Source organism: Erythrolamprus reginae, chromosome 1 (genome assembly GCF_031021105.1).
Source record: "Erythrolamprus reginae isolate rEryReg1 chromosome 1, rEryReg1.hap1, whole genome shotgun sequence".
In the NCBI taxonomy this organism is placed as follows: Eukaryota; Metazoa; Chordata; class Lepidosauria; order Squamata; family Dipsadidae; genus Erythrolamprus; species Erythrolamprus reginae.
This window is the reverse complement of record NC_091950.1, coordinates 262,552,662-262,572,906: the sequence shown is the minus strand read 5'-3', so window position 1 is coordinate 262,572,906 and position 20,245 is coordinate 262,552,662. Positions and strand designations below refer to the sequence as shown.

The 20,245-nt window shown below is 37.6% G+C and overlaps 1 protein-coding gene across 2 annotated transcripts; it reads left to right on the top strand.

Moving 5' to 3' along the window:
• Positions 1-4,427: 4,427 nt before the first annotated feature.
• Positions 4,428-20,125, top strand: ALKAL2 (ALK and LTK ligand 2). 2 transcript variants are annotated; one of them, XM_070738722.1, is made up of 6 exons: positions 4,428-4,434; positions 6,684-7,002; positions 16,357-16,410; positions 16,499-16,579; positions 18,496-18,561; positions 19,509-19,590. In XM_070738722.1, exons 2-5 carry the CDS (start codon positions 6,735-6,737, stop codon positions 18,558-18,560), a joined length of 468 nt encoding a protein of 155 aa, XP_070594823.1. In that variant the 5' UTR covers positions 4,428-4,434; positions 6,684-6,734; the 3' UTR covers position 18,561; positions 19,509-19,590. The 2 variants fall into 2 exon arrangements, with proteins under 2 accessions (XP_070594823.1, XP_070594832.1); XM_070738731.1 differs by lacking the exon at positions 4,428-4,434 and adding an exon at positions 4,595-5,000 and having other exon boundaries at positions 19,509-20,125.
• Positions 20,126-20,245: the final 120 nt, after the last annotated feature.

Sequence of the window (20,245 nt, the reverse complement as noted above, 5' to 3'; positions counted from 1 at the left end):
TGAAAACTCTCTAAAATTGCAATTACAGAGATTGAATGATGGCTGTAGTGAACTATCTGCCCCGATTGCTTAAATAAGCATAGTAGCATACAATGTATGACATATGAACTTTAGTAGTACTGTATACAATGTATAAGGTATGGACTTTATTTTTGTTAATTTTATGAGACCTATAGATAACTTTTCCTCCAAAGTTCAGAACAGAATAGGTAGCAATCCATGATTCAAACTTATCTGCAATGTCCCATTAAGCAGTTTGTGTCAGTATCCCAAATTGCCTGTTGAATTTATGTGACAGAGGCTAGATTTGAACCTAGGTGTTCCAGGTCCTAATCCAACATTTCATAATTGTATTCCCTCCAAAGTAAAATACTTTTCAATATAATTTACCTCTCAGTTAAAAAACAATAGGAACATGAACTCAGAAACATGTATACAGTGTTCCCTCAATTTTCGCGGGGGATGCATTCCGAGACCGCCCGCGAAAGTCGAATTTCCGCGAAGTAGAGATGCGGAAGTAAATACACTATTTTTGGCTATGGACAGTATCACAAACCATCCCTTAACACTTTAAGCCCCTAAATTACCATTTCCCATTCCGTTAACAACCATTTACTCACCATTATTACTGGTACTCACCATTGAATAAGACACTTAGTGATCCTGATATTTATAAACATAATTATTTATTAACAATAATTTTTTTTGTTATTTATTTGCAAAAATTATTAGTATGATGTCATCGGGTGGGAAAAACCGTGGTATAGAAAAAAACCTGCAAAGTATTTTTTAATTAATATTTTTTGAAAAACCGTGGTATAGGCTATTCGCGAAGTTCGAACCTGCAAAAATCGAGGGATCACTGTATTAAGATTGTGGTAGCCTCCAAAGCTTTTTGGATGTATAATCTCTCCAAAATTATCATCCAGTAATTTTGAGGTCTGTGCAAACCAGTAAATTTTCCAATTCATTTGTGAAAATTTGGAAACTGTGACTCTATTATCTCATGTGCAAAAATCAAGTACAGTGGTACCTCGAGATACGAGTTTAATTCGTTCCGGACCTGGGCTCTTAAGTCGAGCAGCTCTTATCTCGAACGACTTTTCCCCATAGGAATTAATGTAAATAATTTTAATTGGTTCCAGCCCTCAAAAAACTCACAAAGTTAGTCTAAATTATGCAGAAAGACATGTTTTTAATGAAGAAATGTACATGTACATATAAATGAATAATGAAGTTTCTTTCACTTAACTTGTAAACTTTCTTAAACTTTTAAATTTACATATGTTCAACTTCTCTGCCACCCAATCCTGTAGGACAGAGGTCCCCAACCCTTTTTGCACCAGGGACCGGCTTTAAGCGATCAAGAGAGGAATGGGTGAATGAATGGACGGAGGGTGGGAAGGAAGGAAGGAAAAAGGGAAGGGACAGGAACAGAGGAAGGAAGCAAGGAAACTTATGAAAGGGGAGAGTAAGAGAGGAATGAGTGAAGGGAGGGAGGGAGGGAAGAAGGTGGGAAGGAGAAAGAAAAGAAGAAATAGAGGAAGGGAAGGTAAAAGAGAGAAAGAAAAAGAGCAAGAAAGAAAGAAAGAAAGAAAGAAAGGGGGAAGGGACAGGAACAGAGGAAGGAAGCAAGGAAACTTATGAAAGGGGAGAGTAAGAGAGGAATGAGTGAAATGAGGGAGGGAGGGAAGAAGGTGGGAAGGAGAAAGAAAAGAAGAAATAGAGGAAGGGAAGGTAAAAGAGAGAAAGAAAAAGAGCAAGAAAGAAAGCTGCAAGCACCCCCCCGAGCCCCCCAGGCCGGCTGCAACCTTTTAAAACACGCGCGCCGCTTCGCAGCTGTCTCCTGAAGCCGAACGCGGAAGTTAGCGTTTGGCTTCAGGAGACAGCTCCTTGGCGCTTGTATCTCGAATTTGGGCTTGTAAGTAGAACAAAAATATCTCTCCCCTCCCAGCTCTTATCTCGAGTTGCTCTTAAGTAGAGCAGCTCTTATGTCGGGGTTCCACTGTATTTGTAATGGCTTCTAAAGTATTTTAAACTCAGAGCTCATGGGGATAGATATTGGGAGAAGATGAAACACACTAAATATCATTTACACTAAATATCATATAATTTGCAAGTTTGCAAATTATATGGTCTTTACATCAAATCCGATAAAGAGAACATTCTGTAGGTCCCCTCCAGTTCCAGGACCAAAGAGGCACAACTTCTCTATTGCCGTGAAAGATCTATGGAACAACTTGCTCCAGGATTTCTACAAGGCTGTTAAGATCTAATATTTTTCCCAGGCATCATGGCTGGTATGTTAGGGGATTCCAATATATATGTGTACTTATTTTATAAACTTCTTATATGGTGCTTAGGTTTTCTTTTATACTGATTAGAAAAACTTAAAAATACCAAATCTGAAAAAAGTAGGTTTATATGGAACTCTTTAGAGAGAGTCTCAGAAATAATCAGGTGTAGAATAGCAAAAATAATTTTACATCTTCCTCTTTTCTTAGATTTTGCCACCAGATATCCAAAAGGTCACATTTTTGGCCCACTCTAATTTGAGAACGTATCTATGAATTCCTGATTTTAATTCCCTCTCTTCTTTCCTACACACCAAGGCAATTTTTCCAAGCAAGCACAAGCAAAAAGTGTCTTTTGTTTTTGGAATGTTGTGCCTCTCACTGCTCTGAGATTGGAACACTGTGTCACAAAAAATTTGCCTGGCGAAAGAGAACTTCTGTTCTACTTGAATGAGAAAAAAAAATCAGCGTGAATGGTCTCGCAGTATACCATTAAAGCCTAAGTACTAAATTCTAATTTTTAGTTTAAAAGATAGATAGATGATAGATAGATGATAGATAGATAGGTGATAGATAGATAGATAGATGGATAGATGATAGATAGATAGATAGATAGATGATAGATAGATAGATAGATAGATAGATAGATGATAGATAGATAGATAGATAGATAGATAGATAGATAGATAGGTGAAAGATAGATAGATAGATAGATGATAGATAGAAAGGTGAAAGATAGATAGATGATAGATAGATAGATAGATAGATAGATAGATAGGTGAAAGATAGATAGATGATAGATAGAAAGTGAAAGATAGATAGATAGGTAGATAGATAGATGATAGATAGATGATAGATCATACTTGCCTTATTTAATTAATACAGTTGAATTAAATTGTATAATTTTTGCGGATGCTGATATTTTGTCCTGACCTTACTATTGGTATATATTTCAAAATTCAAATTTAGTCACTTACATAAGTCACTTAGGTGAGATAGGTTCCATAGAGATGTAACTCAGTCACTCAGTCACTCACCCAGGGTGGGGTGTGTTAAAGAAAGGTGCCCTCTTGGTATGTACTTTTACTTGGCCAACCACAGATTTAAAGCAATTAAATCTCTATACACAATTTAACAGCTACAGTTATAACACAAACTCCAGAAACTAAGGAGTGGAAAGAAATAATTTATATTGCTACTCAATATGCCATTCATACATGAGACCTGCTTGCTAAGTCAAACTCCTAGACTGGCCAAATTTGTAGGTTACTGACTATCCCTTAATCAGGTATGGTGGTTAAGCACAGAGTTGGTGTGAGGATTAAAGTAAGGAAAGCCAAGTATGCCCCCTTGAGCTGCTTAAAGGAAAGGCAGAAAACACCAATGTAATAAAGAAACAAGCCACAAATTTCCTTTTAAACATCTTAGACACCTCATGTGTGTAATGAGGCTGACAAGATATTCAAGGCTTAGAAATAAAGAGTGCTTCTTCCCACAACTTGGAGCACTTAATTCACTGTGCAGAATTCTTTACTACAACTTGTGGCATTTCTTATTGTGGGGGTGGGGAGGCAGCTATAAAAAAAGCATTAGACAAACTCATCACAAAGAATTGGTCCCCTTTCCACAGCACTTTAAGCGTGTTTCAATAGTGGGAAACCCAGGAGAGACAGGTCTTTTTGATCTGGCAAACTCCCATCCCACAAACATAGGAGAATGGGCGAATCTGGGTACTGCAGAGGTCCTCGTTCCTTGAGGACCAGGTTGGCCGTCTGAGGGCAGGACTTTTGTCCTGGCCTGAGGGAGCAACTCAGGGGGAACCCTGGCTGAAGCTTTCTCCTGTGACAGGGAGGGAATTCCGGACAGCCCTATCCCTTCAACAGGAAGGCGGGACTGACACCGCTTCTTCTTCTTCTTCTCGCTCGGGAAGATGAGACAATCGCCGTCGCCCGTCCTCGTTCCCGCCCTTTCCCACCCCGTCCGTCTTTTCCTATCCAAACGCGCTCTAGTCACGAAACTTCTGGCAAGTCGTGCTCAGTTGGCAGCCTCCGATGCCCCCGGAGGTGCAACCCCGAGACGGGAATTGTGGAGGAGGTTGGACGTCCGAAACAAACGTGCTGTGTGTGCGTGTGAGGAGAGGGTAGGTGGTGGATGGTGCGCGCGCGTGCGGGAAATGATCCTCGCAAGCTTTTAAATTAAAGAAAGTTTATGGGTGCCCCTCCTTCCCTCCGTTACACACACACACCCCTCTTCGCCCGAGCCGGGACAGCTCCTTCTACGCCTGCAGGGGGAGGGGGTGCAGCATAAGAGGAGAGCGCGCGGCTGCAAAGCGGGGGAGTCTGAGGGAACTTCGGGGGCGGCAGCAGCAGCAGCAACAGCAGCAACAGGGGAAGAGCGGCGGCGCCCACGAGGTGGCCAAGCGGGACGCGGAGCCGACCGTCCACCCACCCACCCACTCGCAAATCGAGACGAGCTGACTCGGCGGCGGCGGCCACCTCGTGAACTCCTTGTGAACCTATATAAAGCACGGCTATGGACTAGGCTAGGGTGAAGGAAGAGACGGCGAGCGCGTCAGGGAGAAGACGGAAAGAGCCGAGAAGGGCGGCGAAAGGCTCCTCTTTCGCTCCGGGAGGAGGCTCAACTCACTTGAGGGAAGGGGAAATCCAGGACCGTTTTAGTAAAGGAGACTGAAACCAGCGGAGACAGGTATGGTCCCCTTTCAGTCTTTCAGCGAGCGGCTAGCAGCAGCGCTTCGGGGTTGCTTGCTAGGAGTAGCAGCGGCAGTGATAGCGCCCGCTCTCTCTCTCTCCTGGCTAAGTTTTAGCGGACTCCTAAATCTCAAGGTTTAGCGGCGGCAAGTGCGGGCGCCGGCGAATTTTGGGAGCCTTGTCGGAAGGTGGCTTCCTTCTTGCTAGGCTGCGAGGTCTTCCGTCGGTTCTGCTTCGGAGCTGAGGTCGGTCCAGAAAGAGACAAAAACGCACTTCTGGGGAAGTTGCTTCGTTGTAGAAAATTCTGCTGTGTGGGAAATAAAAGTCAGAGGTAGATCTGCTGGTAGAAAGCGTTCCTCTGGAGAAAAGAACAAGAGTGGAAGATCTAGAATCCGAATGAAGTCATTTTAACTAGCATTGGTATCTCGAGATGAAATCTGACATCCAGCCCCATGAAAACTGAGAGCCCTCCGCGATGCTGTGGGTTGGGTGCTTTCTTTTCTGCGCTCCTATTAGCTTTGGGAATTCAAATGCAGTGAAGCTGCAATGAGCATCCCAAGCCATGTGGAAGAAGCGACCTCGGAGTAAGGTCGGCCAAACTGACACACTGTGGATGTCTGAGCAGATAAGAGAAATTGGGCAGTGCGAGGTGTTAAATTCAGATTGTATGCCTTGAACGGGAAGCTTTGGATGGGATCAGTCCAGATCAATTGGGTCTGGAGTCCTAAGATGTGGAAGTTTTCCTTGAAGTTTTGGAGATTCTAAACTGGTTCCACTGAAGGAACATATACCATGGGGTACCATGTGTGTAATCATTTAGTAAATTGATGACCTGTAACAGCATTTGGCAGCCTTGTAGAATCTTACTATGACTGGAGGCAGATGCAAATCATTCAGAGATACTTTGCTTTGAGAATTTTGCCAGTGTAAGAATTAGAAATAGTTCCCAATGTATTGACTGAAAGTAGTGAATACCCCACCAAATAAGAATAAAAATTCCATTCTGATTGTTATGTAGATTTGTAAATCTTTAGATAAGTTATTCTTTGATCAATACCTCTGTAACCACCAGCAGAAAATTGTATCAATTTTTAAAATAAATTAACAAGATCAAGTCAAGCAAATCTGAATTGGTTGAAAAATTTCCCAGTGACTTAGAAGCCATATACTGGAGTCAGGTGACACTAATATTGATGCCTACTCCCCCCCCCCCCAATTTTTGGTTACTCCTTGTTGAAGCTTGTTATCTGCTATTATTATTATTAAATTATTAAGCGACAGGGTGCTTAACACATACATTTCATTCAGATTTTCAGGATCTGCCAAGAAAATGGAGAAATTCTATCTTTGCTATAGTTGGCTGTTTTCTAAGATTTTGTTGGCTTTTTTTTTCATTTTTTCTTTGCCCAGCTGATTTTGTAAGGTATCTTCTCTCCTTCACTGATTTCATTACATTTCTTGATACTTTTGAGTATGAAGGACAAAGTTAGACTGGTACATGAATACATCTAGAAGTCCAATTGTCTTCCTAGCTAAATAATATTTTACTGGGGGGGGGGGGGGGAAAGGAAGCAGAAACCACTCTTAAGTAGCTTGTTTCATACATATACTGAAAAATATTCTATTGAATTCATGTGTTCTTCCTGTTTGTTTTTTTAAAAAACATTTTTCTCTCTTCCAGGGAGTAAGTGGGAAACACATTCTTTTTACCTGGATTGTCCCCACAAGTGCAATGTGCAAACTTCTAAGGTCTTTGGTGTTGATTGGGCTGATGGCTTTGATACTTTCAGCAGGACATTGTAAAGAAAAATCAGAATCTAGTGTGGGGTTGAAGGAAAGACAAAACCTCTTAAATCTGATAATGGAGATCATTCAAGAACTGAAAAAATACCATTTAGAAGACGATGAAGAAAATGGAGTGCAGTACAAGCAAGATTACCCACCTCTTGATCAAAGGGAAATGCATGACTATGGAACTTACTCAGAGGAACAGAAAGTTGGTAAGTCTATTGTATTGTATTAAATACAGTTTAATATGCTCTCTCCCCACCCCACTTTACTAAAAAGAAAAATGTGTCATCACACTGCTGGTTGTCCCTGAAGAATTTTATAATGTTTTTATAAAGATAACCTGACTGATTTTTGCACTGAGGAATGTGTTCAACTGCTCTGAAGCTGGAGGATTTTTGCATAGAGGAATGCATTCAACTGCTCTGAAGTTAGAGGAAGTGAAAGGACCAGATCTGATCTGACCAAGTTCTGCCCAATTAGGTATTTGGCTTAGCATCAACATAGACTAGAGAGATGACATATTCCATTTGCTAAGGTCTCTTTCTTATTTGGGATGTAGAGACAGAACCAGGTTCAGCCTACCTTGCTGCCCCAAAACTGTATCTGAGATGTATTATTTACTTAACTAACTTATATCTAAATCTCATCTATAAAAAGGCCCATCTCACAATTATTTCAATTTGAAAATGCTGTGGATGGGTTCATTTAAGATGCTTTTCAAAGATGAATATCTGGCAATGCTGTTGTACTTCTAGCCTTGTTATGTCATCTGGAGATGAAATGAGTGTTTGATCTGTCACCATGTATGGTCTCTAAATATGGAGCCATGAAATACAGACCTCTGAGCAATGACAAAATCCTAACTCTAGCTAGTAAGAATATACAGTGGGGGGGGGAGTATTTAGTCAGACACCAATTGTGCAAGTTCTCCCACTTAAAAAGATGAGAGAGGCCTGTAATTGACATCATAGGTAGACCTCAACTATGAAAGACAACATGAGAAAACACATCCAGAAAATCACATTGTCTGATTATTAATGAATTTATTTGCAAATTATGGTGGAAAATAAATATTTGGTCATCTATAAACAAGCAAGATTTCTGGGTCTCATAGACCTGTAACTTCTTTAAGAGGCTCCTGTGTCCTCCACCCATTACCTGTAGTAATGGCACCCATTTGAATTTGTTATCAGTATAAAAGATACCTGTCCACAACCTCAAACAGTCACACTCCAAACTCCACCATGGTGAAGACCAAAGAGCTGTCAAAGGACACCAGAAACAAAATTGTAGCCCTGCATCAGACTTGGAAGACTGAATCTGCAATAGGCAAGCAGCTTGGTGTGAAGAAATCAACTCTGGGAGCAATAATTAGAAAATGAAAGACATACAAGATCATTGATAATCTCCCTCGATCTGGGGCTCCACGCAAGATCGTACCCCGTAGGGTCAAAATGATCACAAGAATGGTGAGCAAAAATCCCAGAACCACATAGGGGAACCTAGTGAATGACTTGCAGAGAGCTGGGATCAACGTAACAAAGGCTACTATCAGTAACACACCATGCTGCCAAGAACTCAGATCCTGCAGTGCCAGACATGTCCCCCTGCTTAAGTCCAGGCCTGACTGAAGATTGCTAGAGAGCATTTGGATGATCCAGAAGAGTATTGGGAGAATGTCATATGGTCAGATGAAACCAAAGTAGAACTTTTTGGTAGAAACACAACTCGTCATATTTGGAGGAGAAAGAATGCTGAGTTGCATCCAAAGAGCACCATACCTACTGTGAATCATGGGGGTGGCAACATCATGTTTTGGGGCTGTTTCTCTGCAAAGGGACCAGGACTACTGATACTTGTACATGAAAGAATGAATGGGGCCATGCATCGTGAGATTTTAAGTGCAAACCTCCTTCCATCAGCAAGGGCACTGAAGATGAAACGTGACTGGATCTTTTAGCATGATGATGATCCCAAGCACACTGCCAGGGCAATGAAGGAGTAGCTTCGTAAGAAGCATTTCAAGGTCCTGGAGTGGCCTTGCCAGTCTACAAATCTCAACCCTCTAGAAAAACTTTGGAGGGACTTGAAAGTCCCTCAGCTGGAGGTCTGGCTAGAGCCAAAACCCTGTTCCGTGCTGAACCCCAGGACTGCAGATAAAATGGCAGGCAGCTGTGGAAAGTAGAAAAACCCACAATCGAAATCAATAGACTGATAGAATAACACTTTACAAGAATGGGAGCTGAAGACACATGTCCTATTCTGACTGAAGACTGGGTCAAAAGAGGGGGAATTAAGGCTGAAAGGCAGATATAGAATTTGACAGTCCTCATTTGACTGAAGGGACTGTGTCATTCCATTCTTGGAGGGGAGCTCCACCCACTATGGAGAAAGAAAATATTACCATGTTATTTCTTCTGGATCTCTCAGCAGCCTTCGACAACAGTGATCACAACAGTGATCACAAAGTATTGCTAGAGCAGCTCAGCTCAATTGTTTCATGGATCATGTTTGCAGGGCCACCATCAGAATAATAGATGTTTATCTTTAGGGTTATTCTTCCTTTTTGATTATGCAAAAACTACTGTGGTGCCCAGGCAGATATTTATAGACAATGTGTTGATACTTCTGAAATCAACTTTCATCCACTTAATCAAGAGTAATCACACTCATACTAATAAGCTGCTTAGAGACGGAATCACATACTTGGGGTGGGGGGCATGAATCATTATTATTATTTATTGGATTTGTATGCCGCCCCTCTCCGCAGACTCTCTATGCAGCCCTCTAATTTGTTTTATGTGGCCCATATTCTATTGGGAGTCAAAGATGTGCTTAGCAAAGTTAGGATGCTGGATGTGCACTCTGGATCATAGGGAATACTTCAGGAGTGGTGTGATAGCAGTAATGGTCCAGCAAGTCTCCTCGGCACAGTGGATCTTCCAAAAGTAATGAGTCTGTTTGGTTGCTCTATACCAGTGGTTCACAACCTTTTTTCGGCCATGCCCCACCTAAGCATCTCTAAAAGCATGATGCCCCTCCCTACCATGACACATAATTCTTATTATTTAAAAAGTAACTCCTACGCAGGTGGAGCAGGCCTAAAAGACCAATAATTTGGTTTAAACAACATTCCAGTTGCCCCCATTAAAAATTAAATTGCCCCCTGTGGGGCGTGGGCCCCACATTGGGAAACACTGCTCTATACATTTGATGCTCCGAGAACTCCCTGACTGAGTAGCACCACCTTTTTGAAACTCTTCCCTAATATTATCTTTAGTAGAGGGTGCTATTTCTGAGATGATAGCAGGTTTTGGGAGGGAGCAGAATAAGTGAGCAATAAGACTTGCCCTTAGAAGATACATTGCGAGACTGTAGCTACCCAAGGGAGATGAGAAAGGAGCCAGATCTTTTTTGGTGGAGGAGGGAGGTCTAGAGCCCTGCTATGAGGGCTTCTTTGCTAAGAATTGGAAAGTCAGTGAACAAGTAAGCTTTCTCTGTTAAAGAAAGACATGAATGAAGGACTGTTTGAAGTAATGAAGCAAAAGAGAATGGAAAGGGAACAGATAAAAACAAAATTTGGGCAATAGCCCTTAACAGATTGGGTTTTCTAGATTATATTATCCATATGGGCATCAAATCACACCAGCTAGATAACTAAAGTGAAGTGGTTTCACGGGTATTACTTCACAATAAAGTTTTTTAAAATGTGTATTTAATGGCCCATCATGATGCTATTGATTTTCTATTTCCTAAACATTTTTGTATCTTTAGGAAATGTGTTGCATGAAAAACTGATGTTGAGCTCTTGGCTAAGGAACTAGACCTTTAGTGATCTTTTGAAGTTCAGACTCTTGGCTTAGAGGCAGTGATAAATTGGATAAAGTCCAATAAGATGAACCAAATATAATGGTTTTAGAAGAGTGATTGTCAGATCTGGGTGTTCAGTATCCTGTTCTACAGTAGATGAGCCAATACTCTCACAGATGGATACAATAGGGCCATTCTTTGATTCTGTCAATTAATGGGACAGATAGTTCAGTAGCAAAGAAATTTATGACTAAGTTTGTTAGGGCATCAGGTCTAAACTAGTCTAGACTCAGTGAACCATTTCCTAGTAATCTCATGATGGGATAAGCATAATGTATCCAATCAAGGGCTACCATTGGGGACTGTCACATTTAAAATGTAGCAGGTCACTTGCTAAATGGAATGGATAAATCAACTCAAATAACATTGATCCTGAAAATGTTGCACAGATTGCGAATTCTTGGAGCAACACAAGTGTTTCAATTAAAGTGTTGATTATTACCTATAAAGCCCTACATGGCTTTGGACCAGATTATTTATGGGACCATCTTCTGCCTCATATGTCTCAGTGACCATTCAGATCCCACAGGGTCAGCTTTCTCCAGGTCCCGTCAGCCAAGTAGCGCTGCCGGGCGTGGCCGCAGCAATGAGCCTTCTCTGTGGCAGCTCGTCCTCTGGAACTGACTCCTCCCAGAGATTTGCACTGCCTCTTGGCCTCTCGAAAAGCCTGAGTGACAATATCTTGCTCCGGTCACTATTTATAAATCAATGATGGATAACTGCTTTATATTGTTGGGGTTTAAAACTTTGTATTTCTGTTTTTTAACCTTGTATGCCACCCTGAATCCTTCAGGAGAAGGGTGGCCTATAAATAAAATAAATAATAAATAAACTTATAAAGTTCTGAGCAGTTAAAGAATCAAAGGCTTATAAGATTGCACTAAAGATCAGCAGGGGAAGTTCTGCGTGTGGTTGCCTTTTGGTTTGGCCAGGAAGAATCTTCTCTGAATACACATTATTTGGAAAGGATAGCTAGCCCCAGGTCTTTTTCTTTGACTGTTGAAGATAAATAGTTCTTCATCCAGGCATGAGTAGATAACTGCTCCCAGTATACCATCTTTTAGAATCCTTTCTTAAAATTAACCATTTTCATTTATTATTTTTCTTGATTTTTATTATTCTATTGAAGATTGTGTTTATTCTTTATGGAACCACTCTGGGCTCATCTGGGAGGAAAAATGATACAGAAATAAAATATTGTAACTATTGTTTTTGCTGTAAATTATAATGCATTAAAGGTTTAAAATTTTAAAAATCTCTAATTTACTGGGTGTCGGGTACAAAGAAACCCAGATCCACATGCAGAAATTTGAAAAGTTATCAGTCTGTGTTTAATTATTCTATCAGTTGATTACCAGTACTTACAAGTGACAGTAATGAGAAGTTTCCAATGTGAGCATGTGTACACATGCTAGCATACTCACACATACCCTTTTGGCATGCAAACCAAAAAAGGTTAGCCATCACTTACCTATACACTTGAGGCTTTGAGAAAATGGAATATATACTTTTTATTCCTTCAAAGTGTTATGGCATAGTGGTCAATACTTAAAACCTCATTAATTTTAACATCTTCCCAAAGTGAATCTTGCAACTGACACAATGTTTATGCTGTTAGAGCAAAATAAGATTTCCTTTAATATAACTTAACAGTAAGTTATTGCATTAAGCCAACATGCGATTGCTTGATTTTGTCTTAGCATGTTGTGTGGGCCCAACTAATTATAATTGAGCCATGGTGGTGCAGTGGTTAGAATGCAATATTGCAGGCTACTTCTGCTGACTGCAGTTTGATAGTTTGAATATCACGAGGCTCAAGGTTGACTCAGCTTTCCATCCTTTCAAGGTCAGTAAAATGAGGATCCAGATTGTTGGGGGCAATCTGCTGAATCTGCAAACTGCTTAGAAAGGTCTGTAAAGGTCAATGCAAAGCAGTATATAGCAGTATAATAGCACCTAGACTTATATACTGCTTTACTAAGTACTAATGCTATAGTCTATTTCAAATGGTTCAGCGCAATGTACAAATCAGATCAATGTCTTGTCTACTCACCTGATCCTCAACAGGATCATATGACTTATTTAAGACTAATGTGCTTTTACAAAAGGCTGTTGTGAGAAAGTACAATTCTAAGCTATTATAATTCTTTTCCCACATCTCACATGAAACCAATGAGATTTGAAAGTGCATTTGTTTAAAACCTGCAGGTTTATAAATTATTTTACTTTCATACTGGTGCTTTGTGAAACAAATGTGATTCTTCTTAAAAGTCTCAACAGAACTGATGAACTAAATTTCATGTTAAAATATTGTCTGGTCTTAAGTCTAAAGAAAAGAATGAATATGGAACATACTTTAAAAATATTTGACTCCCCAGCAACTAAATAGATTTAGCTTTTTTCTTCCTCACATATTCAAAATGGTATAAAATAGTTTTTTCCAAAATACTGCAAACACATTCAAAAAAAAAATTCAGAATGTCAAATTTAAAGATTTTTCAAATAAGTTAATTTTGTATTAGTAATTTGTTGAGGAAAGGAAACTTTCAATGTATAAAAAGTCCAATCTTGCTATGGGAAAACCAGTTGTACGTTATCATATTAGCTATTGTTTAATGTGATTTTCATCCTAGTGAAATACATGCTGTATTTCTTTGGAGGAAATTCTATCAGGGATCAATTAAGGTTGCTTAGTGCTAGTTTTAATTATGAAACATGGTTGGTGGTTTTAATAGATGTTTGTTTATCCTAGAGCTAACATTGTTTATGTGTATTTGAAAATGCTTATGGAACTCATATGTTCATCATTTGGTGAATATTTAACTCACCTTGGCCAAAGACTCAACTGTGATTAGAAATCCTAGCGCTATTGGCTAAGGTTAGAACTATTGGCTAAAGAGAGAAGTTTAAAAAAACATATCCCGAAAGAAGCAATGGCAAACCACAATAACATTATCCATAAAATGTCAAAGATGCATTCACCAAAAGTTTGAGATGTGTATTTTATCATATATTTTACTATTTTATAAATATACAACTTTAAGACAACTGCAAAATCTGCTTAAGCAACAGATTGAAATTAAGTGTGTAATTTGCAGAATTTAATTTGACTATAGATGCAAACTATCTGTTCTAATGAAAACTTGCCAATTTCTGAAATATTTTTCTGAAGAAACTTACCCAGAACTACCTTTTAGAATTGCTTTCATCTTGTCAACTTTTGAGCGAATTATCTGAACTTTTAATGCTGCACTTGCCAGAATGAAAAATCAAAATATGATAGGGTCAATTCAACTGAGTTGGACTATACTTGGAAATAAATAAAAGCTAAATTTTGAGACATAGCTAAACTCTTGGACAATGGGATAAATATAGTTGAATGTAAAAGCCACAAATGGAAATGTCATTTATGTATTAATTTATGGTAATATTCATGATCATATGCAACTGTCACCATGAAAAAATTGTAAATAACAATATTAAATATGACACTCTCAAAGAGAGAGCCATGAGAAGCTAAAGAGGATTTCAATAAGCTAGTTATATTTCCATCCATTGAATAAGCTATGAGAAAGCAAACAGTAACAAAGTAGTTTTGTGTATTTCCCACTTGCCTCCATATTTCATTCTACAACATGGTTTCATTTAAAAAAAAAATATATTATATTCTGCCAATTTCTCTGACAATGTGTGTCAATATTGCCCCAATATGGATAAGGATGTTGAGGAACTGAATTACAGAAGGAAATGGCAGCCTAAATACAGTATTTAGTAAGATACATTTCTTTTTCTCACTCCTTATTTTGCACCCACATTTTTGCATAAATCTGCATGGATAGAAACATGATATAAAACTGCTCCTTAAGAAAAATATGCTGCACTTAATTCCAAGACTAAAATGAATTTACAAGCTTTACTATTGCTTCTGTTACTCATTTTAGCTTTTAGTTATTTCACTGATCTGGAACTACTTAACTAATTAGTATCAATATACTTTGTTTAAAAGGTGACATTGTGCAAGTAATGTAGCATATTTTAAGATGAATGATCTTGGATTTTAAGGATATTACCCACAGCTGCTGAGACTTAAGTTGACAGTCTTTTATCCTTCTCATGTCAGAGCAGCTTTAGCTAAAACAACTAGAAGGTCCATGACACCATTGCCAGCAAATCAGCATCAAGCCAAAAGAATAGAGATGCACAGAGAAGCTAGAATTTGAAGGGACCAGATGAATCCCTTTAATTTGTAATCCCAAAGATAGATAACCAGAACAGAATATTACAATACTCCAAATGGGAAGTGGCTAGATAATTATTATCAATGAGCAGGGGGTACTGATCCAAGAAAGATCACAATTGTTGCTCAAGATGAAACTGGGCAAAAGCCTTTTTTTCTATAGTAATCCCTTGTCCCACTAAGCCAGGAGTGTCAAACTCATGGCTGTGGGCCAGATGTATCATGCACAGGCCACCCCCACCCCCATTTTAGCAAAGGAGGAAAAAGTTGTGATTCATCATGTGATGTATCATCGTAAGTTTCAAATGCTCACACTAAGTGGAGTTATCAATGTTCAAGTTGTGGATCATCTCAGAATAGCAGAATCCTTGTTCAGAATCAGAGAGAGAATTTCTCTGGATCATTAGTGTCAAAAACACTCTTAGGAAAGAAAACCATTACCTGACAATATGTCTGTATTCCAATCTCTCTGAGACTGTCCTGTTTATTATTTAATTGTACCAATTTAAGTCATTAATATTGTCTTTTATAAGCACAGAAATAAAGCAAAATAATTACAATTTACTGATTTCCAAGAAGTTTTAGTAAGATAGAAACATAGAAACATAGAAGTCTGACGGCAGAAAAAGACCTCATGGTCCATCTAGTCTGCCCTTATACTATTTTCTGTATTTTATCTTAGGATGGATATATGTTTATCCCAGGCATGTTTAAATTCAGTTACTGTGGATTTATCTACCACGTCTGCTGGAAGTTTGTTCCAAGGATCTACTACTCTTTCAGTAAAATAATATTTTCTCATGTTGCTTTTGATCTTTCCCCCAACTAACTTCAGATTGTGTCCCCTTGTTCTTGTGTTCACTTTCCTATTAAAAACACTTCCCTCCTGGACCTTATTTAACCCTTTAATATATTTAAATGTTTCGATCATGTCCCCCCTTTTCCTTCTTCTTTTTCCTTTTCCTTCACACTTCCCTCCTGGACCTTATTTAACCCTTTAATATATTTAAATGTTTCGATCATGTCCCCCCTTTTCCTTCTTCTTTTTCCTTTTCCTTCACAGATTATAGCTGTGAAGCCAAATACTAGTCATCTTTACTAAAAATCTTACTGCTCTTATTAAATGGGAATATCCTAATTATTTAAGACTTTTGTTCCCACTGTATAAATAGAAAACAAGAGAAAGATTATACTTTGCTTCTAAAACAGGGGTGTCAAACCTGCAGCATCATGTGACATATCGTGACTCCCCCCCCCTTTACTAAACCGGGTGTGGACGTGGCCAGTCCATGATGCATCCAGGCCGCAGGCTGCAAGTTTGACAGCCCTGCTCTTAAACATCATTGCCCTTTCGGACAATTTTTAGTTTTGCCTTGAATTGTACATTCCAGGAAATTACTGAATCAGAATATAAATACTAACTGTTCTAAAGAAGTGTCTTTATTCTCTTTAACAGAAATATTTCCTAGAGACCTAAGAATGAAAGACAAATTTTTAAACCATTTAACAGGTAAGACAAATTTCACATCTGAATTATTGCCTTAATCATTTTTCTTATGCACCAGTTAAATTAATCTGCTGATTTTCTTCTTTTCCAGGTCACCTTTACTTCGGCCCAAAATGCACTAAACACTTTCATAGACTTTATCACCATACAAGAGATTGTACCATACCTGCATGTAAGTTCTATCTTCCAAAACCAGAATTACTATAAATATAGCTTTTTAAGGAATAATCACCCGGTATAATTACCACGATACAAGAGTTTGTAGAGTTAAAGCCATGAAACAGAGGGGTGCTTTCTTTCAATTCCTCAGGGAGATCTAATGGATTTCATAAACAATTATTTAAAATATATTTGTGCAGGCAACCAATCTTTTCCATTATATGTCAAGATCTTCCAAGCTCTTCCATTATATGTCAACTCTTTTTGTTTTAGCAGTTCAATACAGAAACCGAATTTCTTATCATATCAGATAACAGAAATTTACAAATTATACTTGCTTTGTGCTTAAAGCACAAATACACCACTGAGAAATCCTGGTACTACTTGTTGCTAGAAAAGCAATTATTCAAAGTATAATTTCCTAAAGAAATGAAAAACAACCTACTATGCTGAAATATGTATGAATTCTGAAAAGACAGTAAAATAAATGAAGTACTATCGGGAAACAATTCCAGTCCAAATTCTACATTATTAAATGGCAAATATATATATTTTAGATAATGACAATGATAGTAAAATTATTGGCTACCCATCGCTGTCAACTGTTTTTCTTGAAGGGATACATACCTGCTTATATATAAAAAGGTCAAAATCTGTGCCAACTGTACCAAGGAAAATCAAGATGTCCATATTATTTTCCTTGAAATACAGAGAGATGCTAGCAAAAACCTCATTAGAATTTAGTCATTTAGTACATAGATTTTGAATTTGCGTAAATGCATAAACTGCATTTTTTCTTCTAAAATGTAAACATCGGGTAATATTTCTGCAAGTAGATTAACTTTTCTTTATGAATTTATCCTTCTATTCACAAATTGACCACAAAATCGTCACACATTGTGCCAAATCTATTAATACCTGTTATTTAGAATAGCTAACAAACCAATGTTTGTTTAATCAACTAGTCTAACGAAAACCAAGAAATCATATTACACCTTACTATAATGATCAGATTTTTTATTTAGTCAAATCTAATCAAAAGCCTCCAAACTAGAGTCAGCAATTCAACAAAGCATATCTGTTTCTTATTTTCCAACAATTTTAACTGAACAAAAATGGGTATTTTAAAATTAGCTTGGCAATTGGGAATTAATTATATTATTACATTCTAGAAAAACTACCATAGTTTCTGGGCAAAGTATGTTACCCTATAGTAATGTTTTTCCACCAAGGATTACTTTTCACAGGATTTAAAATAAATTCCGATTGCTAGAGTGAACTTAAATGATACATGAGAAACTGAATTACAGAACTAAGTGGCAGCCTATTTCCTTTGAAATAGCAGATTTTATTATGGGATGTGGGTTTCTGATGGACCAAATGGTGTGTTTTAAAATGCTGAAGACTGACAGCTGCTATGCTTGCCCATCTTTACTGTTCTTCCTTTTCTACAAGTCTTAAGCATTGGAGGCCTCCTTTTCTCTTTCTTGTTAATATTCCGATAACAGCTATCTTATTCCATATTAGATAGATAGCAGGATGTTGATTAACATCGGATTTTATTTACTTTCTTCATAGGCATGGATAGTTATAAAATAGTTCACTGCAGAAACATACAAACAGATTTTTCTTATGAAAGTGGAAAGTCTTTTCATGGATATTAGTAAATATCCATCATCCTAGTCTGATGAAATATCCATTCATTCAACAGTGTCCTATGCCAAATCGGTTTTATATACCATTCTTAAGAAAATCAAAGAAGCATGTTTAAAATTAGTCAATTAAGCACACAAATGCAAATCTAAAATATAGTGCTTCAAGATGAATTAGTTATATTCCCATATACAAATTATATTTTAAAATACAATAACCCAACCTTCCCCTTAAGAACTTTTTACACTGCTATTTATCTTTTCCCTCCCACCACAGATTATAAAAGATGTGCCAGGCTCCTTACTCGGTTGGCAGTAAGTCCAATGTGCACAGAAGGATAAGGTAAGATTATTGAGAGGAAGAATTGAATGCTGCCACTGTGAATAAAAATGACTAATTCATAAGCATTGCCGGAATATCTTCTGGACTTAAATATGCTTATTTTAAAAGTGATGCAAACCCTTTCATTTAGTAAAATATTTACCATTAATAAAAACATACCCCCTACTGGAAAGTGATACAGTATAAGACTTTCAGGCAACAACTGTGAATTGGTCATAGTAGTGTGCAGTTAGTAGATAGTGTACTGGGCATAGCTAATTTTTCAGGATTTAAATGAACCACTATTTCTTTCTATTTATACTGGAAACCTTTTTGTTGATATAATAGACATTTTTAATATTAGATATGTATAGAAGTCAATTGCACATCTATTCATGACATAAAGCAGTATGTAAATGTTGCTTTTGTTACACATAGAATGAAACAGTATTAAAATCTATTTCCTTATTCAACTGCAATTGGTATTTGAATTACTATACCTGCTTAGCAATACAGTAAAGCAATACAGCAATACTGTACAGCAACACCAGGAATTATGGATGCCACAAAGGGAATCATTGGATTATTTTCTTTTAAAATCAATTATTTAATATAAAAGAAATGTAATACCATTTCTTCTATTTCCAATGTTCAAGTTGTCTATGCTGTGCTTCAAAATATCAATCAGAATCACCCTTGTGCAAAATATTATTAATAAGTTTAGAAAGAAAAAACTGTACAACAGTGTTGAAAATTGGTGAATGGAATTTGGGAATATTCTACTGTATTTGGAACATGGATTATCAAATTTAGATTTTTATATTATACTAGATTTCTCTGTCTCAATCGCCACATTCCAATAGGAACTGGAAACAACCTGAATTATTATTTAACAGGATTTATTGAAAATTAATGTGAAACATCAGGAAAAGTAGTGTTTAATCTTTTGTGTTTTTGTTTTTCTTCAGATGCTACTATTATCAAAGGAAAAATATACAAAAGAACCAAGAGAAGTGCCTTGGAAACTGACAGGGAAATTGAACTTAGCATTTTTGTAATATATGGCATTATGAATCAGAGATTTATTTTTGGAAATTGATGGACTACTTCTCATAAAACTTTAAAAATGTGTTTTGTATCCCATCATCACTGTTTACAGATGGATTGTTTTTAGTGAAAAGCTACCAAAATATTAATTACTTGTTCAGGTTTATGCTTTAAAGTTGCTGTACAACAGTTGTGTGGTACTGCCAAAAAAGTTACAAGTACCATCTTCTGAAGTATAGACATGTTTCCCATTACTGCACCGTCAAGGAAACCTGCCTATGGAGGAAGCATTATTTGGTATCTTTCTTGCTTATGAAACTGAAAATGTTACATTACAAACTTTTCATAAAGCTGTTATAGTGGTGGTCTATCAGACTGCATGCCATAGGCAAGGGATGAATATGTTTTAGGTTGGATTCTGTATCCACTCTAAAAGCACTTCTTTCCTGTTTAATAGAAATATACATTCCAGCTAAATGTGCAATATGTATATATTGTAAATTCACAAATATATGTAATAAAATGTTTTGTATAATCTGGTTCTGTGAGTTTATTCCTTGCATATTCAAGTTTGGAAGAAACTATCTTGTGAAGCAGAGGTATGCAATCTGAGGCCTTCCACATATGATGGACTATTATTCCCATAATACTTATCCAG